A 23,674-nucleotide genomic window follows, 5' to 3' on the forward strand; every position below is an offset into this window, starting at 1 on the left:
CTTTGTATTTATTGGAAAAAATCCACATATAAGTGGACCCATGCACTTCAAACCTGTGTTGTTCAAGAGTCAACTATAATCACAAACTCATGGTTCTAAAAATATATGATTCTCTGAGAATATATACTTATCTACCTAAAAACATGTTTCTGGAGACCTAGGGAATAGTGCAACAAAAACCGTTCTGTACCCTTAAAGAAAAATAGTTATAAAACTGCAATTTAAGACAAACCATAAGAGACTCTTAATCTCAGGAAACAAACTAAGGGTTGCTGGAGTGGAGGGGGGTGGGAGAGATGGGGTAGCTGGGTGATGGACACTGGGAAGGGTATGTGCTATGGTGAGCGCTGTGTAAGACTGATGAATCACAGACCTGTACCCCTGAAACAAATAGTACATTGTATGTTAATAAAAAAAAAAAAAAAAAAACCCTGCAATTTAACAAGGGAGTACAATTGGAGCTACTCTAAAAGCCAGGCTGCCTGGGATTAAGTTCCAGTGTCCCACACCTTAGCTATGTAGCCTTGGACAAACTATTTAATCAGTGCCTTAGTTTTCTTATCTGTGAAACAGGAATGATGATTTCTATTTCACAGGGTTACTATATAAATTAAATGAGGTTAATAGAACATTATATCAAAAACTAATGACCACTATATGTTGGCTAATTGAATTTAAATTAAAAAAGAAAAGAAAAAAGAAGAAAAGAAAAATAAATGAGGCTAATACATGTAAAATGCTTAGCATAATATCAGGCCTAATGTATGCATCATATATACATTATCATGATCATTATCACTGTTATCATCATTACGATGCAAATCACTCAAATCTTTCTTTCCCATTACATCTATATTGGTCATTTGAACACTCAATTTTCATGACATTTGTATATTCTGTACATTCTATAATAGCAACAAATAAAAGTTTTAATACCTACAGTAAACTATAAGCATAAAGTAAAATTTTAGAACAAGTTCTGTTTTTAACAATAACATTCTTACCCCAAGATAGTAGGGAGGCATTGTCTTCAAATAACTTTCAAATGACTGTCTCCATTTCAATGTTGGTTTTGCTTTATGTACTTTAAACAAGTCATCTATAAATGTATAATGTGAACAAACTATCATCATCCATTGTTTCCATACATGAAAATCAAGTCAAATACATTTCATTTTTAAAGTCGGCTTTCTTATTTTGTAAGAGAGTAACATCAGACATTAAAAAACAAAATTAAAAGGGGCAGAATTTTTGGTTCTGCCCAAATTTTGAATAGTAATACCATCTTAAACATAAAAAGATGCCAATCATGTATTTCATGTAATAATATTTCATGTAACAATAAAGGTAGAATCAGAAAATACACTAGAAAATCTATACACTATCTAGACTTAAACATAAAACAGATTTGAGGACAGAAGCAAAGTATGCACAATGTTTTCTATAAAATATACCTAATACTTTGACTATAACTTTAAATCTGATGTGGTTCCATGGAGGGAAAGAGGTCTTCTCCAACAGTTAAAATTATAACTCAAAATTATAGCCAGAGGGTCCCCAGAAACTAACTTTAGGCTTTTATTATATTGTTTTGGAATAAATTCATTCATTTAGAAAAATACCTGCCAAATGAAAATTAAAGTACAGGTAAATTCTTAGAAAATATACTCAGATTTATAAATATGTGCTTCTACAAAATGTCTAGTTTACCAAATACAAAGCCTATATTACCAATTCTAACCGTGTAAGAAATCTAACTTGTAGAAAACTTAGAATATTTAAAATTTAAAACACAGTATCTTCAGTAGTTTATACAATCAAAGGTGGTTTGACAATGACTTTTAATTTACCACAGACATACACAGGTTGCTACAAAACCACCTGAGATAGGCTCAATGTTTCAGAGTATTAAAAACAGTTCCATTAATTTCCACAAGACATGAGAACTTACAAAGAGATGTTTCCAAACTTTGTTTTTAGGAAAATTTGTATGTAAGCTGAGCCACAGAGAATGGAACAAGAATGACTTACCTAAAAGGGGAAGAAGGACTGGGTAATTGTAAGGCATCACAAATAAGTTGACACAGTTCAGTGCTGTACTGGCTTTCAAGTAACCAAAGGGATGACCAAGTTCACTATATTTTGCACTATTGCTCACATAGACCTGTTAAAAGGGAGTGGTTAAGGCTTCATATTTAATGACCTTTACAAAACGTTTTATAAATCACTGATTTAACTTTTTTAAAAGAATATCCAACTTTTAAGTCACTACAGTTTTTCAGCTCACCTGCCAACATGTTTGAGGAGATTTCCTTTCCAGGATAAACTGAGTCAATGGTGAAGGTTCCAACTCATATTTGTCAAATGGCAATTTGTCAATAACCATCGGTTCACAGTCCGTACAGGAAAACTTCACTACAGGATGAGACGTACGAGGTGGCTAGAGGGGAAAGTCTTATTATTACTACTTACACAAAATACCAGAAATAAACTCATTGTCAGTATCCCTCACTTCACTATCAAAATTTACTTGGTTCCTCAATTTTGCTAGTAAAGAGTTTAATTTACTACTGAAAGCGCTATTAAAGCTGAAAGAAAATACTTAAAAATATAATGCTTAAATTTTACATTCACAAGAAAAAGACAAAACATTTTAAAATGTATACAGAATAAAAATCTTTTTAGGTCTTAAAATCAAATTTATCAGGAAAGTGCAAAATTTTGGAATTAAGTAAGTACTCATTAATTGTTACATCTAAGAAACAACAAAAGTATAGAAACCTTTCTAAGTTCTCAATTATAGCAATTTAATTTCTTGTATGGAGCAGTAGCTTCCAAACTGATTATACACATTGTTCAGTATAGGTTTCTGAATATATACATTTACTTATAAATTATTTATAAATTAATTTATAAGTATATAATAAAATATATACCAAAATGATATTTAAAAATAGGACAATAAGGGGTGCCTGGGTGGCTCAGTCATTAAACGTCTGTCTTCAGCTCAGGTCATGATCCCAGGGTCCTGGGATCGAGCCCCTCATTGGGCTCCCTGCTCAGCAGAAAGCCTGCTTCTCCCTCTCCCACTCCCCCTGCTTGTGTTCCTGCTCTCACTATCTGTCAAATAAATAAATAAAATCTTAAAAAAAAAATAGAAAAAGATAAACATAAATAGAAGTTCTGTTTTCCTTTGGTTATCTCTGTGGTATACACATACTACCTTGGACAAATGATCTAAAGATACAAAAAACACACTACTTTAAGGGGGGAAAAAAGGCATGTTATTCTATTCCCTGCCCGCCCCCCCGAATAGTCTCCTTCCAAAAAATCTCACTGATTGAAGGCTGATGAAGGAAATATGAGCTATGAGGAAATAATTTGAAATTTTACTGCCATAAAAGATTTTTATTACTCCATTACTACCTATACCCTGGTGGCTCCCAAATCCAGTGTCGGGACCAAATCTCCCTCACTTCTCTTATGTTCCAACTGTCTACTACACAGAACCAGAACCTTCTATAAGTCCCTCAAACACATTATTATGCCATTCATTATTTCTTCCCCAAACTACAAAACCTGTTTTAAAAACCTAGGTGTTCGGGCGCCTGGGTGGCTCAGTCTGCTAAGCATCTGCCTTCGGCTCAGGTCATGATCCGAGAGTCCTGGGATGGAGCCCCACATCAGGGTCCCTGCTCAGCGGGGAGTCTGCTTCTCCCTCTGCCCCTCACCCCGCTCGTGCTCTCTCTCTTGCACTCTCTCCTAAATAAATAAATTCTTTAAAACAAACAAAAGCAACCTAGGTGTTATCCTTAATATCTCCTCCTTAACCTCATTATTTAACCGTCACAAAGACCTAGATAAAATCCCACAAATTCTTAAGCCACTAGGCAGAACACATAAACTTGGCAGGTGCTTAGTATTTACTTACTGCCTTCTGTCAATAATAAATTCTCATCTCTCTAAAAATTTCTATCTTCTATTTCTTAGTACTCTAATTGATGCCTTCATCATTTCTCAGACTAGACTAGTACAACTGCTTATTTTTAATTAACCTCTCTAATTAGCTCCCTCCAATCAATCCCATAGCCATGAGATATAAATATGATCATGTAATTTCCCTCTCTAAAATTATTTGGTAAAAGTAGCAACCAATCACCTAAAAATAGGACCCAGACTCTTTTCTTTAAATATCATATACAAAGATCCTTGATGATCTGGTCCCTATCTGCCTTTCAACTACCACACCATGATACACCCTGTGCTCCAGCCATGCCAAACCACTTGCAGTTACCCAAGTAGATCAGCTTCTTTTTATGCCCCTGGTTTCGTGTTATCCCTGGCTGCTCTATTGTTTTCTCCCTTGCATATTACAAAGTTTTGAAGTCTGAACTGGCAAGTAAGACATCTAAGAGATTTCCTTCCTGACACCCTTTCTTGCCCTGTACCCCAAATACATACCAGGCAGTTAGGCACCACCTCCTCTGGGCTCTGCTCCATGCAGCTAGTTACCACACTGTTTTGTATTATGTTTACAAGTCTGATCCTCCTATGGAATGGTAAGATTCCAGAAGTAAGCACTGTTTTACTCATCTTGTGCTCCTGTATCTCACATGAACCTGACACATACCTTATTGAATCAGTCCATGAAACTCACTTACATTTTTGAATGAAAATATTGAGATCCAAGAGGAAAAACACGTGCTAGTGAGGAGGATGTCTTCTAGAACTTGGCAAAGAAAATTCTGCATTTATCACTTCATTTAATCCCCCAAACAATCCCATGAGATAGCTGTTATCTCCATTTAACTGTTGGGAAATTGAGGTTTGGAGAAGATAACTGACCAAAACACAGCTAATAACTGGTGGGACCATGATTTAAATTCAGAACCAGTCTCTAACAAATCACATTTCAGTATCACTACATCGTATTTGAATACCATTATTATTAAAAATCCATTTCCCCTCTAATATCCTTCAGTTAATTTTGCCAGTTCTTTCCAATATTGTCTCTTTCTTTATGATTCTCTCTTCCATCATCTTAATTCATTCTCTTAAAATCTCTTACATGAATCCTAGCAATAGCCCTCTAGATAACCTGCTTACCATCCAACTCATCTCCTAATTTGGTGCAGATGAAAACCACTAGATTAAATTTCCTAAAGCAGCACTCTGTTAAAAACATCTTCACTTATTCTGTGAACCCCATCGCAGTGAGAAAAGATCAAATTCCTTCACCTTGCATTTAAAGTCATGAGCAATTGTCCCACACACATATTATGATCCACCTATACTCAGCTGTTTCTCATTCCTCTAAATACACCTTCTTTTTTACTTCCATACTTTTTTCTCATACTGTTCCCTCCCACAACTGAAATCCTACCCACACTTCAAAACCTAACAATTTGCAATAGACCACTAGAGCAATATTAACAGATAATGCTTGTGACATTGGTTTTGGATTTCTTTCTATTAGGACTCAACAAGTACTATACATACTACTATAGGTGTTAAATACAACAGAATGAATAACCAACAAGACAATATTTTGTACAAATATGATATCTATTCTGTGAAAGTCTCTACTTTCTCAGAAGAGAAAGTAAAATGACGAAAGAAATGAAGCACTTCTCTACAAAGGCCAGATTTTAAAACTATGATGATTCAATCAGAAAAAAAGAAAAGGAATAAAAAAGATACTTCTTATAAAGCCTCAATTTCATGTACTACTTCACTAAATCCCTAACAAATAGAGGAAATACTGTTTTATAGACCTTGTATAGAGCAAAAGTAAATATTGCCCTGAAAAGTCGATATAGGTTTAAAGTTTAAAGGTTTCAACTCATGCACTGCAGGTGGGAGTGCAAACTGGTGCAACCACTGTGGAAAACAGTATGGAGGTTCCTCAAAAGGTTAAAAATAGAACTCCTCTACCATCCAGTAATTGCATGGGTATCTACCCAAAGAATACAAAAACACTAATTCAAAGGGATACACGTACCCCCCCCAATGTTTATAGCAGGGAGCCCTATGGTGGGGGGCTCAATCTCAGGACCCTGGGATCATGACCTGAGCCGAAGGCAGATGCTTAACGACTGAGCCACCCAGGTGCCCCAAACTCACTATTTCTAAAAATAATTCATTTAAACAAGACCATAAAGTCATTTCTACTTAAAACTTCCAGAATGAAAACACTGGACATAACATAAAACCATGAAAGTCAACATGAATTCTAAGACTATGTCCTAAAAGATTACAAACAAATGGAATTATTTTCTAAACTTTCATTTAAATTCTAAATTGCATCCTAGAGACAAATCCTCATGTTACATTAATATTTAGAGACTGAAGAGAAACTCTTGTTACATTATGATTCTGTACCCAGATGCCAATAATAAAAACATAAGCACAGTATTAGATTCTAAAGGAAACTGACACCTTTTTTCTGTTACTTCATAATGAACGATACTAAATCACATAACTTCCCATAGCTCTTTGAGCATCTAATTCCTGTAAAATTAGCCACACCTTTGATAGTAGTACTTAAAACTACTATGAAAAGCAGTTAAATGGTTACTATTACAAAGTCACAGTCATTTTGGTACTTACTAGTGTTGGAGAATTCTGATCTGGCCAAAAAGACTCTGGAACAGGCCAATGACCTATAGGAACCCCAGTTTTAGGATTTGGTCTGACATATATGAGTTTGTGACAGCTATGCCAAGGCTGTGACCCAAAGGGTCTTGATATATCTGGCTGCCCATCTGTAGCAAAGAAATTAAGACAAAGAAAGTAAGTATCATTAAGGAAAAAAAACATAAAAAGTTAAATTATATCCATTGTTACTTAACCTAATAAAAATGTCTGAATAATTGTTCAATTCTGAATTTTCCGGTTTCTTTTGAATGGTTCTACTATCATGACTACTTAACATTTAGATTAAAATTCACGAACTAGTAAAGTCTGTAAATTCCAACTATGAATTCAACAGTTGAAAGGAAGTCCCACAGTATCCTTTGCTTGCCCATTCAGAAAAGGTAAAACCTACTTTATGGTAGATACTTGTTTACTGAATGATATGTTTTCCCTATCAGATGATAAGAGCAAACACCCAATCTCTTCATCATCATACTTGGCTTACTAAATACTAGGTAAGTATTGCTAAATGAAGATTTCTTTAAAATCATTTTTAACTAAAGCCTAATTAACTAAAGTAATTTTAATATGCAAATCCAGATTTGAGGCATCTACCTTCAATCTAAAATAATTCTAGCAAAATAGCAACTGTCTTCCAACAGTTCAGTAAACATTTACTTGGTACCTAACTCTAAGCCAAATATTAAAATAATTTAAGAATATACTTTCCATGTCTAAGATTCAATTAAAGAAAAAGCTTATTTTTTAAAACAGACACAGTGACACAACTTATATAACTTTACCATTTTCTGCTCCTTCCCTATTATCCCCCTCTGAGAGTACCCAGTTTTTTTTATCCTTATGACCTTTCAATTCTCTCAATTACCCACTCTAGTGGATCACCTCTGCCAACTGTCATTAATGACTTTGTAATTCTTGTTATAAGCTATGTCATACTATGCAGAGGATCTCAGATGTAAGCTGTCCATTGGTTCTAGGGCAACCCCTTATACCCTCTAGCTAATATAAATAGTTCAGGATCACAGAATATTAAAATAAAGTCAGGTGGGACTTAACTAGAGTTAACAGAATCCAACTTAATGGCAAAGGCTGGTTCCTCATTTTTGTAACCACACAAACCATTTGTTTCTGACCAGTTTGATACTCAGAAAAAATGTAGCTAAGGGATTAAACACCTAGGATTGAACACTCTTGTGAATTAAGGGACACAGGATAGGCACATATGCTGGAGAGAGGCAAAGTGGCCTTACTAAAAAGGAAATACGAGGCTGCTAATCTGTAAATGCCTAATAAAGCTTTTGGCTCCTATAAAATTTCAGGCTATGACAATCAATATAAAAAAGTGATGCTAGTGAACCACTATCAGTTTATCTCCACTTTTCTGTTTAATCTTCCCTCTTAATCAATAGCCATTTTGTCATCTTAATAATCTGGCCCTGTCGATCTTAAAGCCAAATCATAGTAATTTTTCAGTTCTAGTTCAATGATATAGTTTAGAATGTCTGTAAGAAAAGTATAATAATACCTTCTACAGGTGAAGGATCTGGTCCTGCTTTTTCAAAGTTTATTACCACCCCACTTTGCACTTTCTGCACCAAGGACTCCAGACACTGATTAAGCATTCTTGGAGAACATACAGAGTATGAGCGGCCTGAGACAAAAAGAATAAAGTTAGTTGCAGAAATTTCTACCTTTAGCAAGACAGAACCGAACCATAGTTGGGTTTCTGACACTATCAACAAAAATTCAATGGCAGTTTGGCCTTATTTCATTATCTTATGGAAAAATGAATAAAAATAGTTATTTTCAATCAACCAACAATTCCATTTTATGACAGTATGTACATTTTTTCTTCTAAATGTAGATATACAGGAAAGAGAATTTGGTCTGAACAATGAAAAACACTCACATTACATATATATTTATATATGTATATTATATATATTATGTAAAATATAACTTAAAATATATATATAAAATTATCTCCAACTATTACCCAATATAGTTTATCTTTAATATACATATATATTGTATCTATATACATCTAATAACTAACCTTCAAAATCTTACTCCTGCTTAACAAAAGTATTATCACTAAGAGTAATGCTAAAGCACATGGCAGATACTCAATTATTTAATTGCCCTACTGGAAATTACTGAGTATTTGACATATTTGCACTTAAACAAAGATGGTAGCGTGTGCCTTTCCTGAATTTCCTTTGGCTTGCATACTTGGGAATTAACCTATCTTAAATAAATTTTCCTTTTGTATATTTTAACCTATAGGATTTTTAGTACAGAACATTAACATGGTAGTGGTTAAAAAAACATACTAGTGAAAAGATCTCTTTAACAGGGATTTTCCATAAGTGTATCTAGATCTGCACTGTCCCATACTGTAATCACTGGCCACATATGGCTATTGAGAACTTGAAATATGGCTAGCCCAAATTGAGATGTGTAACTACAAAATATATAACGGATTTTCTAATGTTAATACAAAAAAATGTAAACTATTTCAATAATTTTTTAAATATGTTTCATGTTGAAATATTTTGTACTTATTGACTTAAAAGATATTGAAGTTAATTTCACCTTTTTAATGTGATTACTATGATATTTACAATTACATATGTAACTTGTATCATATTTCTATCATAGGCACTGATCCAAACCAACGCTGAGACCTTCACAACTAAAACAGTCTGCTCAAACACCTTACAATGTTATTTGCAATAAGCTCGATAAGGAAAAGTCCTACACTTTTTTTTCTAATTCCACCAGTTATTTCCAAACACAGCTATATCATTATATTTGACATACCAAATTACTCATCAGTTTATACCTGACATGTGATTTGTTAAAGGCTACTCAGAAAAGAAAACATTAGGCAGCAGTGTGATTCAAATCGTCAGCATCAGCTATACCTAGAAAAACAAGTATCAAATAACAAACAACTTACCTGTATACAATAATAGTAGTCATAATCATAAAAATACCTACCAATTACTAAGTGTCTACGTGCCTGGCACTATTCTAATTACTTTATCATATTAATTTATTTAATTTATTTAATCCTAGCAACAATTGTATGGGTTACTTTCTCCATGTTATAAATGAGAAACCTAAAGCATGGATAGGTTAATCTATCCAAGTTAATACAGTAGTACACCCAAGATTCAAACCTTTACTGGGTATTAGAAACTTTAATCTGGGTATACTTTGTTCTCTGGAAATCATGATGTTAATCTGAAATCAAAATGTTAACCTGATGTTAATTTAAAACAGAATGCCTATATGGAATCACACTTATTTGAACGAATTGGTAAACTATTTTTTTCTAAGTCAAAACATATACATAAAGCAATACAAATAAAGATTGATCATCTCAATACACAAAGTTTAGAAGATTATATAAAGGTTGAATTATCTTATTTCTTGAAATCTAAGCATATTCCTAAGAAGTCATTAAAAACAAAAATTTAGAAGTGTAAAATTGTAGCAATTCTCTCTGCTCCTCTAACCTGTGTCATCATCAATTAATTGATTAGGAAAATATGAGCATAGGAGTTACAATCTTAGTATAAAAAAGAATTACAAAGATGCTTTATGAAAATTAAAGAAAAAATAAACTTGAGTCACTTGGCAAATAAAAATTAATTCTTTTGAAAATTAAAGAGGAAATAGCAAATTTTGCCATCTTTACAAAGTGAGTCTATATCCTATGTAATATTTCTTTTATCCTCTAGATCAAAACTCATTCCTTGTAATGTCCAACTCTTTGTATTGAAGCAGTTTCTACGATCACTGCTTACTAGCACACACCTTCAAGTCAAGAAGCTGGCTCACTTACTGTTATGTAGAGTCCACAAAAAAATCAAACTAAATATAGTGAGTCTAAAGGCAGAAGTGAGAAAAAAAAAAAAATTCCCACAGAAGTCTACTACAACACCAGGATTTTAGTAGAACGGCGAAGAGGCAAAAAGACCATTTCTAATAAGTTGGGCAACAATCCTTATAAAGGCTAAGAAAGTTAAATTTATTTACTCTAGATGTCTTACAATTCGTATAAAATGCTTTTTATCTTCAAGACTTCCACCATCATATCCATTAGACATTTTTTGCTTTGCTATCCCTGCACCTCCTCCAAACCTGCTTCTCCCCAGTGTCCCCATCTCAGTCCATGTCACAGCTATTCACCTTCAGTTATTCAGGCCAAGTGAGTCATCTAAAAATCATCCTTGATTCATTCAGCTCTCACTGCCCTCATCCTTAGTTCTCCCTTGCATCAGACCACCTCTCACCACCCCCAAATCCAACATTTTAAACCAAAGTGCTATCATCACTTACTAGCCTTTTGGCCTCTATTCTTGCTACTTTACAGTATATTCTCATCTAGCACCTGAAGTGATCTTTCAGAAAAAGAAATTAGATGTCATCTCCTATAAAAAGCCCTCCAATGGCTTCTCATCACACTTGTAAAGTAAAAAATATTTATTATAGCCTAAAAGGCTATTCAGTATTTGACCTTTGCCTACCACTCTAAACCCGCCTATTACCCTCTACTCCTCCCTTATGTAAGCTCCAGCCATATCAGCATTCCTGTCGCTCACAAAAATACAGAATGTGTTCCTTCCCTTATTATTTTCTTTGCATAGATCTTTGTATGGTTTACTCCATTATTCAGATCTCTGCTTGTATGTTAAGTAGACTTACTGTCGTGATCATTTCACAGTATATACAAATGTCAAATCATTATGCTACACACCTGCAAGTAATATTATTTATTCATTTTATGATTTTATCTGTCACAAAGTCCAAAAAGTAACCTTTGTTTATTGTTCCTGCTATATTCCCAGCATCAAAAACAGTTACATAGAGTGGATACTCATTAATTACCTGATGATGAAAGAAAAATGCTTACAATTATACAACTTTTTTAGAGTGTATATATAGAAAACATATTAATGATTTTGGCAACATAGGCACAATTTTTTCCAACTTTTCCTTAGTGAACATGAATTATTCTAATGGGAAAAATAAATGTACACACACTACTCTTACCATTAAGTTAAAAAATGCACATGAATTGTTAGTAGTGATTACATATTTGGATAGTGCAATACCAATGGATATTAGCTTTTCTGTTCTATTTTTGTAGTGTTTTATCCTCAAAACTTTCTTCAGTAAACATTCTTTTAAAATAATAAAAAAGAACACATATTATTCAGATCTATGAAAAGGTGAGTGGCATTTGAATAGCTTCTCATTATTCCTATAGCAAGAGCAAGAAAAGAGGCAAATAAGCCACTACATCAGGAGAGATTCAGGATGTGTATTGAGGGAGCTTCCTAATTTCTTGACCAAAGTTTCTGGGTCATTGAAAGATATTACCAAGGGTGACTTCAGAATCTTCTCCTCTGGAGATGTTCCTTTCCAAGAATAAACAAAATAGCTTTAGTACATTACTGCCCAAAGGCAAGGATATTAACCACTACATGATGTCTCAGGTTCACTGCCAACCCTCTCTGATTCTATCACTCACTTCATTTCACACTCTGAATATTCTTGATCCTAGAAGACAAAAGTTATAGTACATATAGTCCCATAACTTTATCAATTCTGAGTTCAAAATAATGTATAATAAAATTCTGAGTTCAAACTAAGTAGTGTATAATAAAAAATTTCCAAGGCAAGAGTGTAAATAAATTACAACTTCAAGGTCTTCAATCTGTTAATTAAAAACCGTAGAGCTAACAAAAAAAAAAAAAATCAGAATTTTAGCAAGTGGGTCAGTCCAAGGCTGAAAACTAAAATTTTCTGAATACAAATGTGAATCTACCCACAGAAACAATGAGGGACTGTCACTGAAAAATACCATCCATGCACAAGGAATTGTTAACGGTGAATTTTCAAATTTAGATAGCTTTTCCCTTTAAAAATGTATGTATATACCTTTTTTTTAATAAATCAAACTGTGAAGGAATTACAAGAGTTCACCAGAAAGTACTTCTATAAATAGGAACATTTAATAATGTAAAAAATAACTTCCTAACTTAGCTACTTCACATACCTGTGTAGGGTACCCTTTCTGTCTGAGAATTAAACCTTAGATTTTCCTTTAAGTTACACGCTGGCTATCATGGAGTCTCAACAGAGACTGTGTCTAGAGACTAAGGCCATGGGCCCCTGACACAAGTGAAATAGTGGTATGCCAGATTTGGACATTTTAGTAGAGTGAGTACTAAAGTAAATTCCTTAGGTGAAAACTAAAATGCTCCATGAAAGCAAGAATACCATTGCCTGTCATATTCACTACTGCAGTCTTAAAGAATGGAACAGTGCTTGGTACACAGTAGACACTCAATACATGTCCGTATGAATTTAACCCATCTGCTGACCAATTCTACATTACAGAAGTTCTGAGTCTATTTATATATTCTCTTTCAAGAGTATCCTTATTGTTCACTTAACATAGTGACTACCTGAACTAGCTGGATAACACCTCACTACCTATTCCTCTAACCTACTATTCTAGCTTCCTCTTTGCCTCTAGGGAAAATTGTATTTAACCAAGGAATTAATCATTACATGGTTAATGGGATGATTTTCAAAATCCTGTTCATTTTTCAGAGAAAATAATTTTACTGCATACATGAACCATTGGTAATCTCTATAGATAAGGCAGAAGTTAAACAATTTCAAATACCAGCACTTTCTATATGGGTAGAAAGAAATACCATTCATTTCAGATCCAATAGTATTAAATCCACTCAAATCAGATCATAGATGTTCATCGATGTAGTTTTAAAACCATATACGTCTACTAATTCCTAACATTAACTTGTTGAACAAAAACAAACATGGAGTGTTTGAAATGTACATTTTAGAACATTCGGATAAACTCTGCCTTAAGTCGCTGAATTACTGCCAGCAAAGAAACTTACCGCCTGTCACTTCACACATTGGTGTGATCGCAGAGTCATCTAAAGGCACACCTGTCAACTGTTCTGATTCTACTGACATGGTGCCAGGCAACCGCAACACTAGTGCAAAGAGTCTCTGATCCCAACGAAAAGGTTCCTTGGTCAATTCACTTCCAGGCAAAGGAGAATTAAGAGGTAAATGGAGCTGAAAATAAGGGGGGAAAAAATAAGATTCCACATGCTGTTTTTCCCAAAAGGCCACATTAATTACACATATATTAAAAACTATATATCATCAGTCTCCTATCACTCAAAAAACAAGCTCAAAAACAAACGCTTATAAAGATATGGCTAAAATAAGCACCTGAGAGGTTATTACTTCAATTTTCTTAAGCTTTTACTCTAAAGACCTCGATTGAAAAACATCTATTATTGTAATGCTTTTTAGGTTTCCATTCAACTAAGCACCAGGTGCTGGACTGCTTCCAAATAATCATTTCATTTAATCATTAAAACAAGCCTATAATAAATATCTTATTCTTATTTTCTACATTAAAAAAATGTCTCAGAGAGAATAAGTGATTTGGCCTCCTGGGTCCAAGTCAGTACTTTTTCTGTTACATCACAGCAGCCTCAAAAACATCTCCAGTTAATAATTTTAATTAGGCTCCATTTTTTGACAAAACATATATTCTCAAAGCATCTGCATAAAAGTAAATTTTGTCACTCTAATTATATATTAAATATATTAAAGATAATGATTCTTACCACATCTGAGTAAAGGTAAAGGGCTTTTTATTTTTCCATGTGTTTTTTAATAGATGTTATTCCCAAACCCATCAGACCTGCTAAATTAGAATCTTGGATTCTTAAGAATCTTAGAAGACATTGAAGTGATTCTAATGGGCACCTCTGCACCAAGCAAGTAACAGAGGACCAAGAGAATCCACACACGAATCTTAGCATAACTGGTGACAACCAGAAAGAATGTGTATGAAGAAGCAGGTATATAGCACTGAAAGGAAAGAAAAGGGGAAAGGGAAGGAAAAGTTGAACGGAACCTCATCAAGCCTTTTGTTCTAGCTGCCTAGACACAGGGAACACAGGATCAAGTTAAATACCACCACAAGAAGCAGTAAGTCAAATCCAGCAAATGGGACATCCTACAGGGCAGATGACCTGGCTTCTCCAATAAATCAATGGCATGAAAAAGCAAAGAGTGGGGAGTGGGGAGGGTTGGCGGAACATTACAGAATAAGAGACAAAGAAATCAAAAGCAAAGATTTTTTGAGAAAATTGAGAAAATATGGAATATACGTTACTGGAATTATTAATATTTTAAGTGTGATAATGACATGGTGCCCAAGAAAACAAAAATCTTCATCACTTGTATAATTCTTAAAAATAAGAATAAAGCCCAGGATTACCATATTCGGGGATTTATTTAGAATTTTCTCTAAAGCACAGAAAATATTTTAAAATCATCACTTCCAAATTAATTGCCAAAATTTATACTGCTATGGTCATACAGCAAACATAACTGTATTGCTTATGACCTTTCTATTTCTCACCTCAAAGATTTCTGCACTTGATAAATTAGGCATAAGTCACTCCACACTGCCTTAAGACTCAAGTTTCTTTATGAGTTACATTAAACCATTTAAAAAAAAAATCAGATTCTATTCTCGGAAGAGAATTCCTAGTGAAGCTCTGCTAAAACTGGCACCTCTCTGAAAGATTCATGCCAAGAGAATATGCTGCAAGATCAAAATCAGCCAAGGTTTTGTGACCATGGCCAGGGGTCATGAGCTTTTCCTCTGGCACTGATCCTGCTTAAGGCAGAAGTCAGAGGCAGTAAGGATGGAATGTTGAAGAAATCTGGGCCAGATGTTCTGTGAGGAAGGTTCTCTAACCTCAAAGGTGCCGTGACACTTGGAAAACAGTTCAGGAACTCCAAGCCCTTGCTAATATTACCACACCCTGCCAGAAGATAAAAAGGAAAACACTGTCTCCATCATCTCCTTTACTCCAGCCCCACCACCTCTGTACCTGGGAAACATAACTACCAAGTGTTTGGTCATTTTCTAAGATCACAAAAAAAATCAAAGCACAAGTAAGCACTGGAAGAAGAGGGTTTTGAACTGTTAAAATAGTTACTTTGGGATATAATCAATACATGGAACGGTCTCAAGAACCCACTGGATAACAGCACTGCACAGACCTCATATATAAGCAGTGGATAGGACAAAGACCGACCCCAAACTGTATACACACACACACACACACACACACACACACACACACACACAACTAATCAGATAATTTCTCTCTCTCTCTTCTCCACTTACAGACAGACAGACAGACAGACACACACACACACACAAATCAGATAATGATAATCATCTACAAGGGAGACAATATACAACAAAATAGCTGGCCTTTGTGGAATGCCAGATCTGAAAAGTATTTCAAGTAAAATAAAACAACCAAGAATGGTCACAAGCATATTTTATACATAGTCATATCATTTTTATAAATTTGTCAAATTTTTATTTATTTTTCTATTTATCATTTCCCCCTCCCCATATCACTACTACCCCCTCTCATCAACAGAAGAGGAAAAAAAATCCCCTATAGCTGAAATGTGCTAGTAATATTGGAAGGAGCAATGGTAGGCAAACAGGGACAGGAAAAAGATAAAGAGCCTGAAGGAAAAATATCCTTAAGAAGGTTCAACTACTCCAAATCTAAAGTCTACAACTGAAATTCTAGCAGCATGTTAAAATCACAAACGGAAGTTTTTCCGAATATGGACTTTGAGAATCAAGACAAACTGCACATAAATCAAGAAATAAATATAAAATTAACCATAGGAAAAATGTGCAAAAATACAAATAGGTAATTCCCAAAAGAGAAAAATGGAGGAAAAAATACCTAAGGAAATCCATATGGCCAGACAATACAAATTAAAGTATCAGAGATGTATCATTTTGCACCCAGCACATTAGCAAAATTTTAAGGGTTGACAAAAGTGGTGACGTGTGTGTGTGTGTGTGTGTGTGTGTATAGCAATGGAAACTTTCCATCATTCTTACATAAAATCATTTTAGAAAACAATTTGATAATATCTGATAAGCTGAAGATTAGCATACACTAGGACCCAGTAATGCCATCTCTAGTTATACATCTTAAAGAAACTGTCATATATGTTTACAAGAAACCATGTAAAAGAATACTGTCTACAGCATTATTTGAAACAGGAAACAACCTACAAGTCCAATAAGGGAACCAATAAATAAACTGTGGTCTCTTTATACATCAGAGTTGAAATGATAAACTCAACCTCTAAGATCCAACACGGATAGATTTCAAAACAGTATTTTTTGAATTTAACATACAATTCATGCACGCATGCATAAAAGAACATAAATCATGAATGTACAGCTTGATGAATTTTCGCAAGATGAATGTCCTTGGGTAATTAGCATTTTTATCAAGAAACAGAAACTTACTATTTATGCCCCTCCAGTCATTATCCCTCTCCAACTGATCAGTTTTTCCTCATTTTGAACTTTACATAAATGGAATTATAGAATATGTTCTCTTTGGCTTATGGCTTCTTCCATTCAATATTACAGGGTTGAGATTCATACTGTTGCATATTTAAGTGTAGATCATTCATTCCCATTGCCATATAGCATGTTGAGTGTAAAAAACAGAAAGAGAGGGAGAGAGAGAGATGGACAAAGGAATAGAGACAGAACATATACTGGAATTTATTTTTTTGTTGATAAGCATTTGGGTTGCTTCTAGTTTCTTTCTAGATGAATACTACAACTAGGAAATTACGGCATGTCTTTATGAAAAACCTAAATACGCCTTTCTGTTGGTATACACTGAGGAGCAAAAGTGCTCTTGTGTGAAGTGCCTGTTAAAGTCATCTGCCTACTTTTAAAAACTTGAGTTACCTTTTTTATTGATTTGAAAAATTAATAATATATTCTGGATGAGTCCCTTGTTAGATATATGTACTGCAAATGTCTTTTCCCACTGTCACCTCTTTTACTATTTTAGTGGTATCTTTTGATAAAGTGAATTTGTTATCTTAATACATTTTTTCTTCCATGGTTAGTACTTTTTGTGCCCTCAAAGATCATGAAAATTTCTTCTAAAAGTTTTATTATTTTACCACTTATATTTAAACCTGAAATTGAGTCTATTCTATGAGCTAGAAGTGGAGGTAGATTTTTTTCTCAAATGGATACCCAACTGACATACTATTGAAAAAAAACATTCTTTCTCCACTCTTCTAGAATATATCACCTTTTTTCTTATATTGGGGGACACTACAAGTGTGAGTCTATTTGTGTGAATCAAAACAATTATCAGATGAAAAGAAAGCCAAGATACAAAATGACATAGAAAAAAGCATCTGTATACACTGTTAAACAATTACTTAATCTAGTTTTATGTATGTATAACATGTACATGCAGTAAAAGTGAGAAAAATGAACTAAAAAGCTATAGACCAAATTCATGATGGGGGTGGGATGGGTAAGAGGGAAGAAAGTTAACATTGAGTAGAGGAACACAGGAAACTACAGCTTAATGATCTGCAGGGTTCTGTTTCATTTACTAAATTTTAAAAATCTACAACAAAAAAGAACAAAACTCGGCAAATATGTAGAAATTTTGTATCATTTATTCTTATCCAGAATATCTGAATATGTTAATATGAAGATAACTGTCAAAAGCAAATAAAGTGTTCATTCAAGTGGTTAACTATTATGTTTTATACAAAATCAAAGACAAGAAAACTTCATACATGCCTTAATTAAAGTAGATTAGATTATAATCACAAACCCCAAAGGTCCCACATTTTTAAGGACTCCAAACGAGAGTTCTCCTTGATCAGCTATTAAAATATACTGCAAGGGGGCAGAATACTCCCTGAAAATTATGCATGCTCCTTTCAGTCATCATTTTTTATTCACCTACCAAATATTAGGCATGTTTAGGTCCTGGGTATTTAAAGATGCATAATAAAATGCGGTCCCACCACTCAAAGGGCTCAGAGGAAAGGGATCATGTTCCTAAAGGAATTTTTTTAGAGGTGTGTTGGAGGATAAGCTAACCAGAAAACAACAATACTGGCTATGAAGATATTTACTGGCTTATTTCTGAACACTTGGCAGGAAAATAGTTTTTTAAACTTAACTGCAAGAAACTTTAGTACAAGAGTATTCAAAAAGTATCTAAACTGATGATGCTAAAAAAAAAGTTAGTCATTAATAACAACACTTACATAGTAGTTACTACTACACGGCAGACATTGTTCTAAACCCTATATATAGTTCATATATATAACATATATATTAATTCATTATATTATATATTATGTAATTAATTCATTTAACCCACAAAAAGAAACAAATGAGACAAGCATCATACAATCCCATTTACAAATGATAACAGAGGCACAAAGAATTCCAATAACTTTCTGAGAAGTACAAAGTAAATAGTAAGGAGACAGAATTCAAACCCAGCTCGTCTGGCCGTTGATTCTGTGCTCTTAACCACTTCATTATACTGCCTAACCACTATTGAAACCATCATCTACATTTTTAAAAGTCTAGTATTGAGATAACCATATAAAAAAACTAATTTATTAAATGGAAGAAAAACTTCAATAATGAAAATAACGACTTTTATAAAAAATTTTAAAATCATCCCTTTAAAAACCTAGTGATTTTAAGCCAGTAATTAGTATATTTTATAAATAATTTAGATTGTTTTATAAAACATCCTATGCTTTCCCCCAGTTACTTCTTTATCCAATGTAAAGAGGTAGTGATACATCTTCTCCCTCCTGCTGTTCTCTCCTAATTCCCAAGTACATAAAAATAAGCAAGAATAATAGGTAGGATATTGAGCACTTGCTATGTGCCAAGCACAATTCTATGAGCTTTTCATATATTTAATAACAAACCAACAGGATAGGTACTATTATTATCCCCCATTTTAGAGATAAGTTGTTAATATAAGATCCATGTCAGAAGATATAGGTTTGGAGGATATATACTCAAATAATCCCTGCTATATAATCAAGTTTAGACCATGTAAGGACTGCAAATTTTAAGAACTGGCTAAATCATATGCAATTCAATAATACAATAATTTTCCCATAATCATGACATTATTGGTCTTTATTAGGGTCTTCATAAGATGATACTTGGCAAAACTTCAGTCTAATGGACTTATTAATAAGCAAAGAAAATTACTGTTTATACTAACAGTTTTCTTTTTACTTGTATACAATTGAAGTTTTCTATATTATTTAATTTTATTGTATTTTTTTTAAGATTTTATTTATTTTAGAGAGAAGAGTGTGAACGGGGAGGAGCAGAGCGACAGGGTGAGGGAGATAATCTCCAGCCGACTCCAACTGAGCGCAGCGTCTAACTCGGGGCTTGATCCCAGCACCCCAAGATTCACGACCTAAGCCGAAACCAAGAGCCGGCGCTCAACCAACGGAGCCACCAGGCGCCCCTCCAAATTATTTTAAATGATTCATTTCGTTGATATCACCGTTCCAGACATTCTTTGTAATTATCTTGGTAGTTGACAGAAAAGGAAATGTAACTCCAATTTAAATTCAGGAAAACTGTCCTATTTTTCCTTCTCTTTTGGAGATCTATCTTACTGCCTTTTCACCTTTGAGTCTTTCCTGAACTTCTTATTAAAAAAGAATAAAATTTATTTCTCCATAGGTATAAAAAGTAAATGGCAAATTAGGTATGTGATAGTCTATCATTAGGCTTGCTCAAACTTTATATTATAAAAGTGCAATTTCTCCTTCATTCAACTGCTTTGTTTTTGATTATGGTTCAAATCCTAATTAGTTGCAACTGTGCTAGAATGGACTAAGACTCAACTTAAATTTTAATTATTCTGTTATTCACTGAGCACCTACTAAAGCCATGGCATTCTGTCAAGATTTAATAAGGACTATACCAAGCCAAATATTTGAGATGTTCTAGCTAGCTCACTTTAAGAGAAACTATTATAAAACCTTAGATGACCAAAATTCTTACACATTACTACTTATTTTTTAGACCTGCAGAATGCAAAAAATAAAAGTCAGCAAATAGTAAAAAAAAAAAAAAAAAAAAAAAAAGACAAAAATTTATTTTTAAAACATCTTTAATTCAGGAACTAAGCAGATTTCTCCTGTACACCACCTAACTGGCTCCTTTCTAAATGATGGCCACACCAGAGCCGACCATGACAGTCAAGACTGACTGATCTGTACCAACACTTACGAGGTTTACCTTGCACTTGGATGTTCTGCCAACTGGTTCTATTACAGAAGTAATTCAAATAGTAAGTCCTTTAATAATCATACTTCCCACCTTTTGTTTTCATGACCTATTTACACCTGGCACCTATTTACCTATCCCACCAGTATGAGAGAGGGCAGGAAGAAGGACCTTATTCTTTTCTGTGCCCCACCTCCCACCATAGTATTTGTCAAATGAAATAAATGAGGTCCTTCCCCCATTCCCACAGCCGAAGAAAAGTACAAGAGTAAGAGCGGCAGAGTAAGAGCTGCAGTCAGAGCACAAGCACCTCTCAGTCCTGCCAATAAGACCTGCACTCCCCGCAAACACACATACAGATGTGGATGCAAACACACAAACACAGATTCTATGGTAATGTTTGTGGGTGGGTCACAAAACCAGGTAGTCTTATCTTCAAGAGCTGGGAGGATTACTCTCTTACCATGTATGTACTTAATCTCTATGACCCTTGTATGCACCTACACAGAGGACACAAAGACATGAGCTGCAAACCTGACACCCAGAGGAGGGGGTGGCGAGACAACTATTCCATATGTTGAAGCCATAGCAAGTACTCGGCCTAGTTCAGTGTACAATATCATAATGAGAATTTACATATGGACATACTTCCACTGAGGCCTACACAGAATATAACCCCCAAATTCTTGCCTTATTTATACAAAGAACAACCATATATTATTTCTTGCAAAATTTTTTATCTCATACACCTAACCATCACTTTTCTTTACAGTTAATACACTGGCCTAGTACCAATGGACTTGGCACAGTATCAAAGAAGTACTTAGGTCATTATTAGTCTCTAATTTTTAATTGTTATCAGGTGAGGCCTTTTTAAAAAAATAAGATGGAAATCACAAATCAAGCTACAACTCAGAAACCACTTAATGAAAGGCAACACATAAGACACTGTAATGTCCTATCTTCAAGAAAATGTAAATAAATCACCTGTAATATCTTACGATATGTACAAAGTAACAGTATGTATGACTAGAGAAGGAATAAGTGATTATCTGGGGGATGAACCAGGGAAGGCTCACCGAAAAGCAGCATCTGAGTAAGCTAGGAAAATGAAAAGTTTACTAAGAATCTAGAACCTTTTGCAGATTGGGGGGTGGCATGTGCAGAGTGAAGATCATAATCAAAAACATAGGAGGCAAGAAATAAAAAAACAAATACTAAGATGAAAAACTAAATTAAAATTCAAAGCTGTTGGAGAGTAAAGTACAAAGGAGGAGACAAAACTGTAGATTTTAAGAAAGGCTTAAGAATGGGTAAAAGTTTTAGGGGCGCCTGGGTGGCTCAGTTGTTTATAAGCATCAGACTCTTCGTTTTGGCTCAGGGTCATGAGAGAGACTGAGAGAGACATGATCTCAGGGTCATGAGAGAAATTGAGCTCCATTTTGGACTCTGCTCAGTGGGGAGTCTGCCTCCCCTCTCCTTTTCCCTCTGCCCCCTCCCTGCTTGTACACTCTGTTCTCTCTCTCAAAATAAATAAATCTTAAAAAAAAAAAAATAGGTAAGGTTTTAATAAGGGGGAGATAGAGGAACAACATTCAGGAAAAAGGGAGTATGTGAGGGAAAAAACCAGAAGTGTTCAGGAAATTAGTAGCCTATTTTGGGTCAAGTTTAGAGAAAATATAAAAGAATGACAAGGAATTTTTTCTTCATCTACTAGTCATTCCCTAGTCTTTTCAGTCCATTAAACAATTCCCACATGAAGTCACCCATGATCTTTTTTGGTCACTGTGGTAAATGACAAGTAAGGGAAGTGTTCCAGGCCTAAGTCTTAACAGGCCTCACAGCTTCACCACCGCCCCCTTGGGAGCCAGCCGCCTCATGAAGAAGCTTGAACCTTGACCACTGACTGATGAGACATCATATGGAGATAGAAGTCACAGGGACAAGCACCAAAGTGCCCAGGCAACAGTGAGCACCCAAAGCCCCAGACTTATAAAAAAAGGCCATCTTCAATGTTCCAGCCCCAGTTAAGCACTCAGCTGAATGTAGTCAACCCACAGAATCTTGAGATATAATAAAATGGTTTTAAGCCTCTAAGATTTATGATGATGTGTTACACAGAAACAGATAATGGTGCCATTAAATCTAGTGGAGATTTTTCAGTTAGCTTCCCAGCAGCATTCAAAACTATTTACCACTCTTTAGACAAGACACTCCTCCTTTGGCTTTCACACTGGAATATTCTCATGGTTTTCCTTCTCTTCTCTGGCTGTTCAGTCTTCTACCCTCACTCACAACCAGACTCAACCTTCAATACCATTAACTGCTACAGATCCTCAAGGCTTAGTTTTAAGCCTTGGCCAATCTATATTTTAAACCCTCAACCCCTGCCCACAGTTTCATTTACTATCTATACTCAGATAATATTAAACATTTTATATGTCCAGCCTAGATCTTTCTTCTGAGCACCAATATTCTTCTGCCTACTTGACATTTCCCTTGAATGGCTCAAAGGTACCTTAAACTCAACATTCAAAACTGAAGTCATGATTTTCCTCCACCTAAATTGATACTCTTTCAACATTTCCTAGCTCAGGGAATGGTACCATCATCTCTCCAGTACTGCAAGAAGCCATTCTCCCTCTTCCTTATTATACCCCCAAATGTCATATAATGTATGTAACAAATTTGGTTGATTTAACCTTACAAATATCTCTTAAAATGACTACTTCTATCTCTTCTACCATCACCAAGCTCCTTGGCCAAGCTATT

General features: G+C 34.5%; 1 protein-coding gene across 2 annotated transcripts in view; it reads right to left on the minus strand.

The window, feature by feature from the left end:
- Nucleotides 1–23,674, minus strand: part of INTS6 (integrator complex subunit 6) — an 87,550-nt gene that overhangs the window by 16,800 nt on the left and 47,076 nt on the right. For both annotated transcript variants that reach the window (XM_027588776.2, XM_027588777.2), the window contains 6 exons: nucleotides 13,605–13,788; nucleotides 8,183–8,308; nucleotides 6,610–6,764; nucleotides 2,288–2,440; nucleotides 2,032–2,164; nucleotides 1,005–1,099 (listed from right to left, as the gene is read on the minus strand). In XM_027588776.2, coding sequence (XP_027444577.2) covers nucleotides 1,005–1,099; nucleotides 2,032–2,164; nucleotides 2,288–2,440; nucleotides 6,610–6,764; nucleotides 8,183–8,308; nucleotides 13,605–13,788 — 846 coding nt within the window. The remainder of the gene's footprint in view (nucleotides 1–1,004; nucleotides 1,100–2,031; nucleotides 2,165–2,287; nucleotides 2,441–6,609; nucleotides 6,765–8,182; nucleotides 8,309–13,604; nucleotides 13,789–23,674) is intronic.

This window comes from Zalophus californianus, chromosome 3 (genome assembly GCF_009762305.2).
Source record: "Zalophus californianus isolate mZalCal1 chromosome 3, mZalCal1.pri.v2, whole genome shotgun sequence".
In the NCBI taxonomy this organism is placed as follows: Eukaryota; Metazoa; Chordata; class Mammalia; order Carnivora; family Otariidae; genus Zalophus; species Zalophus californianus.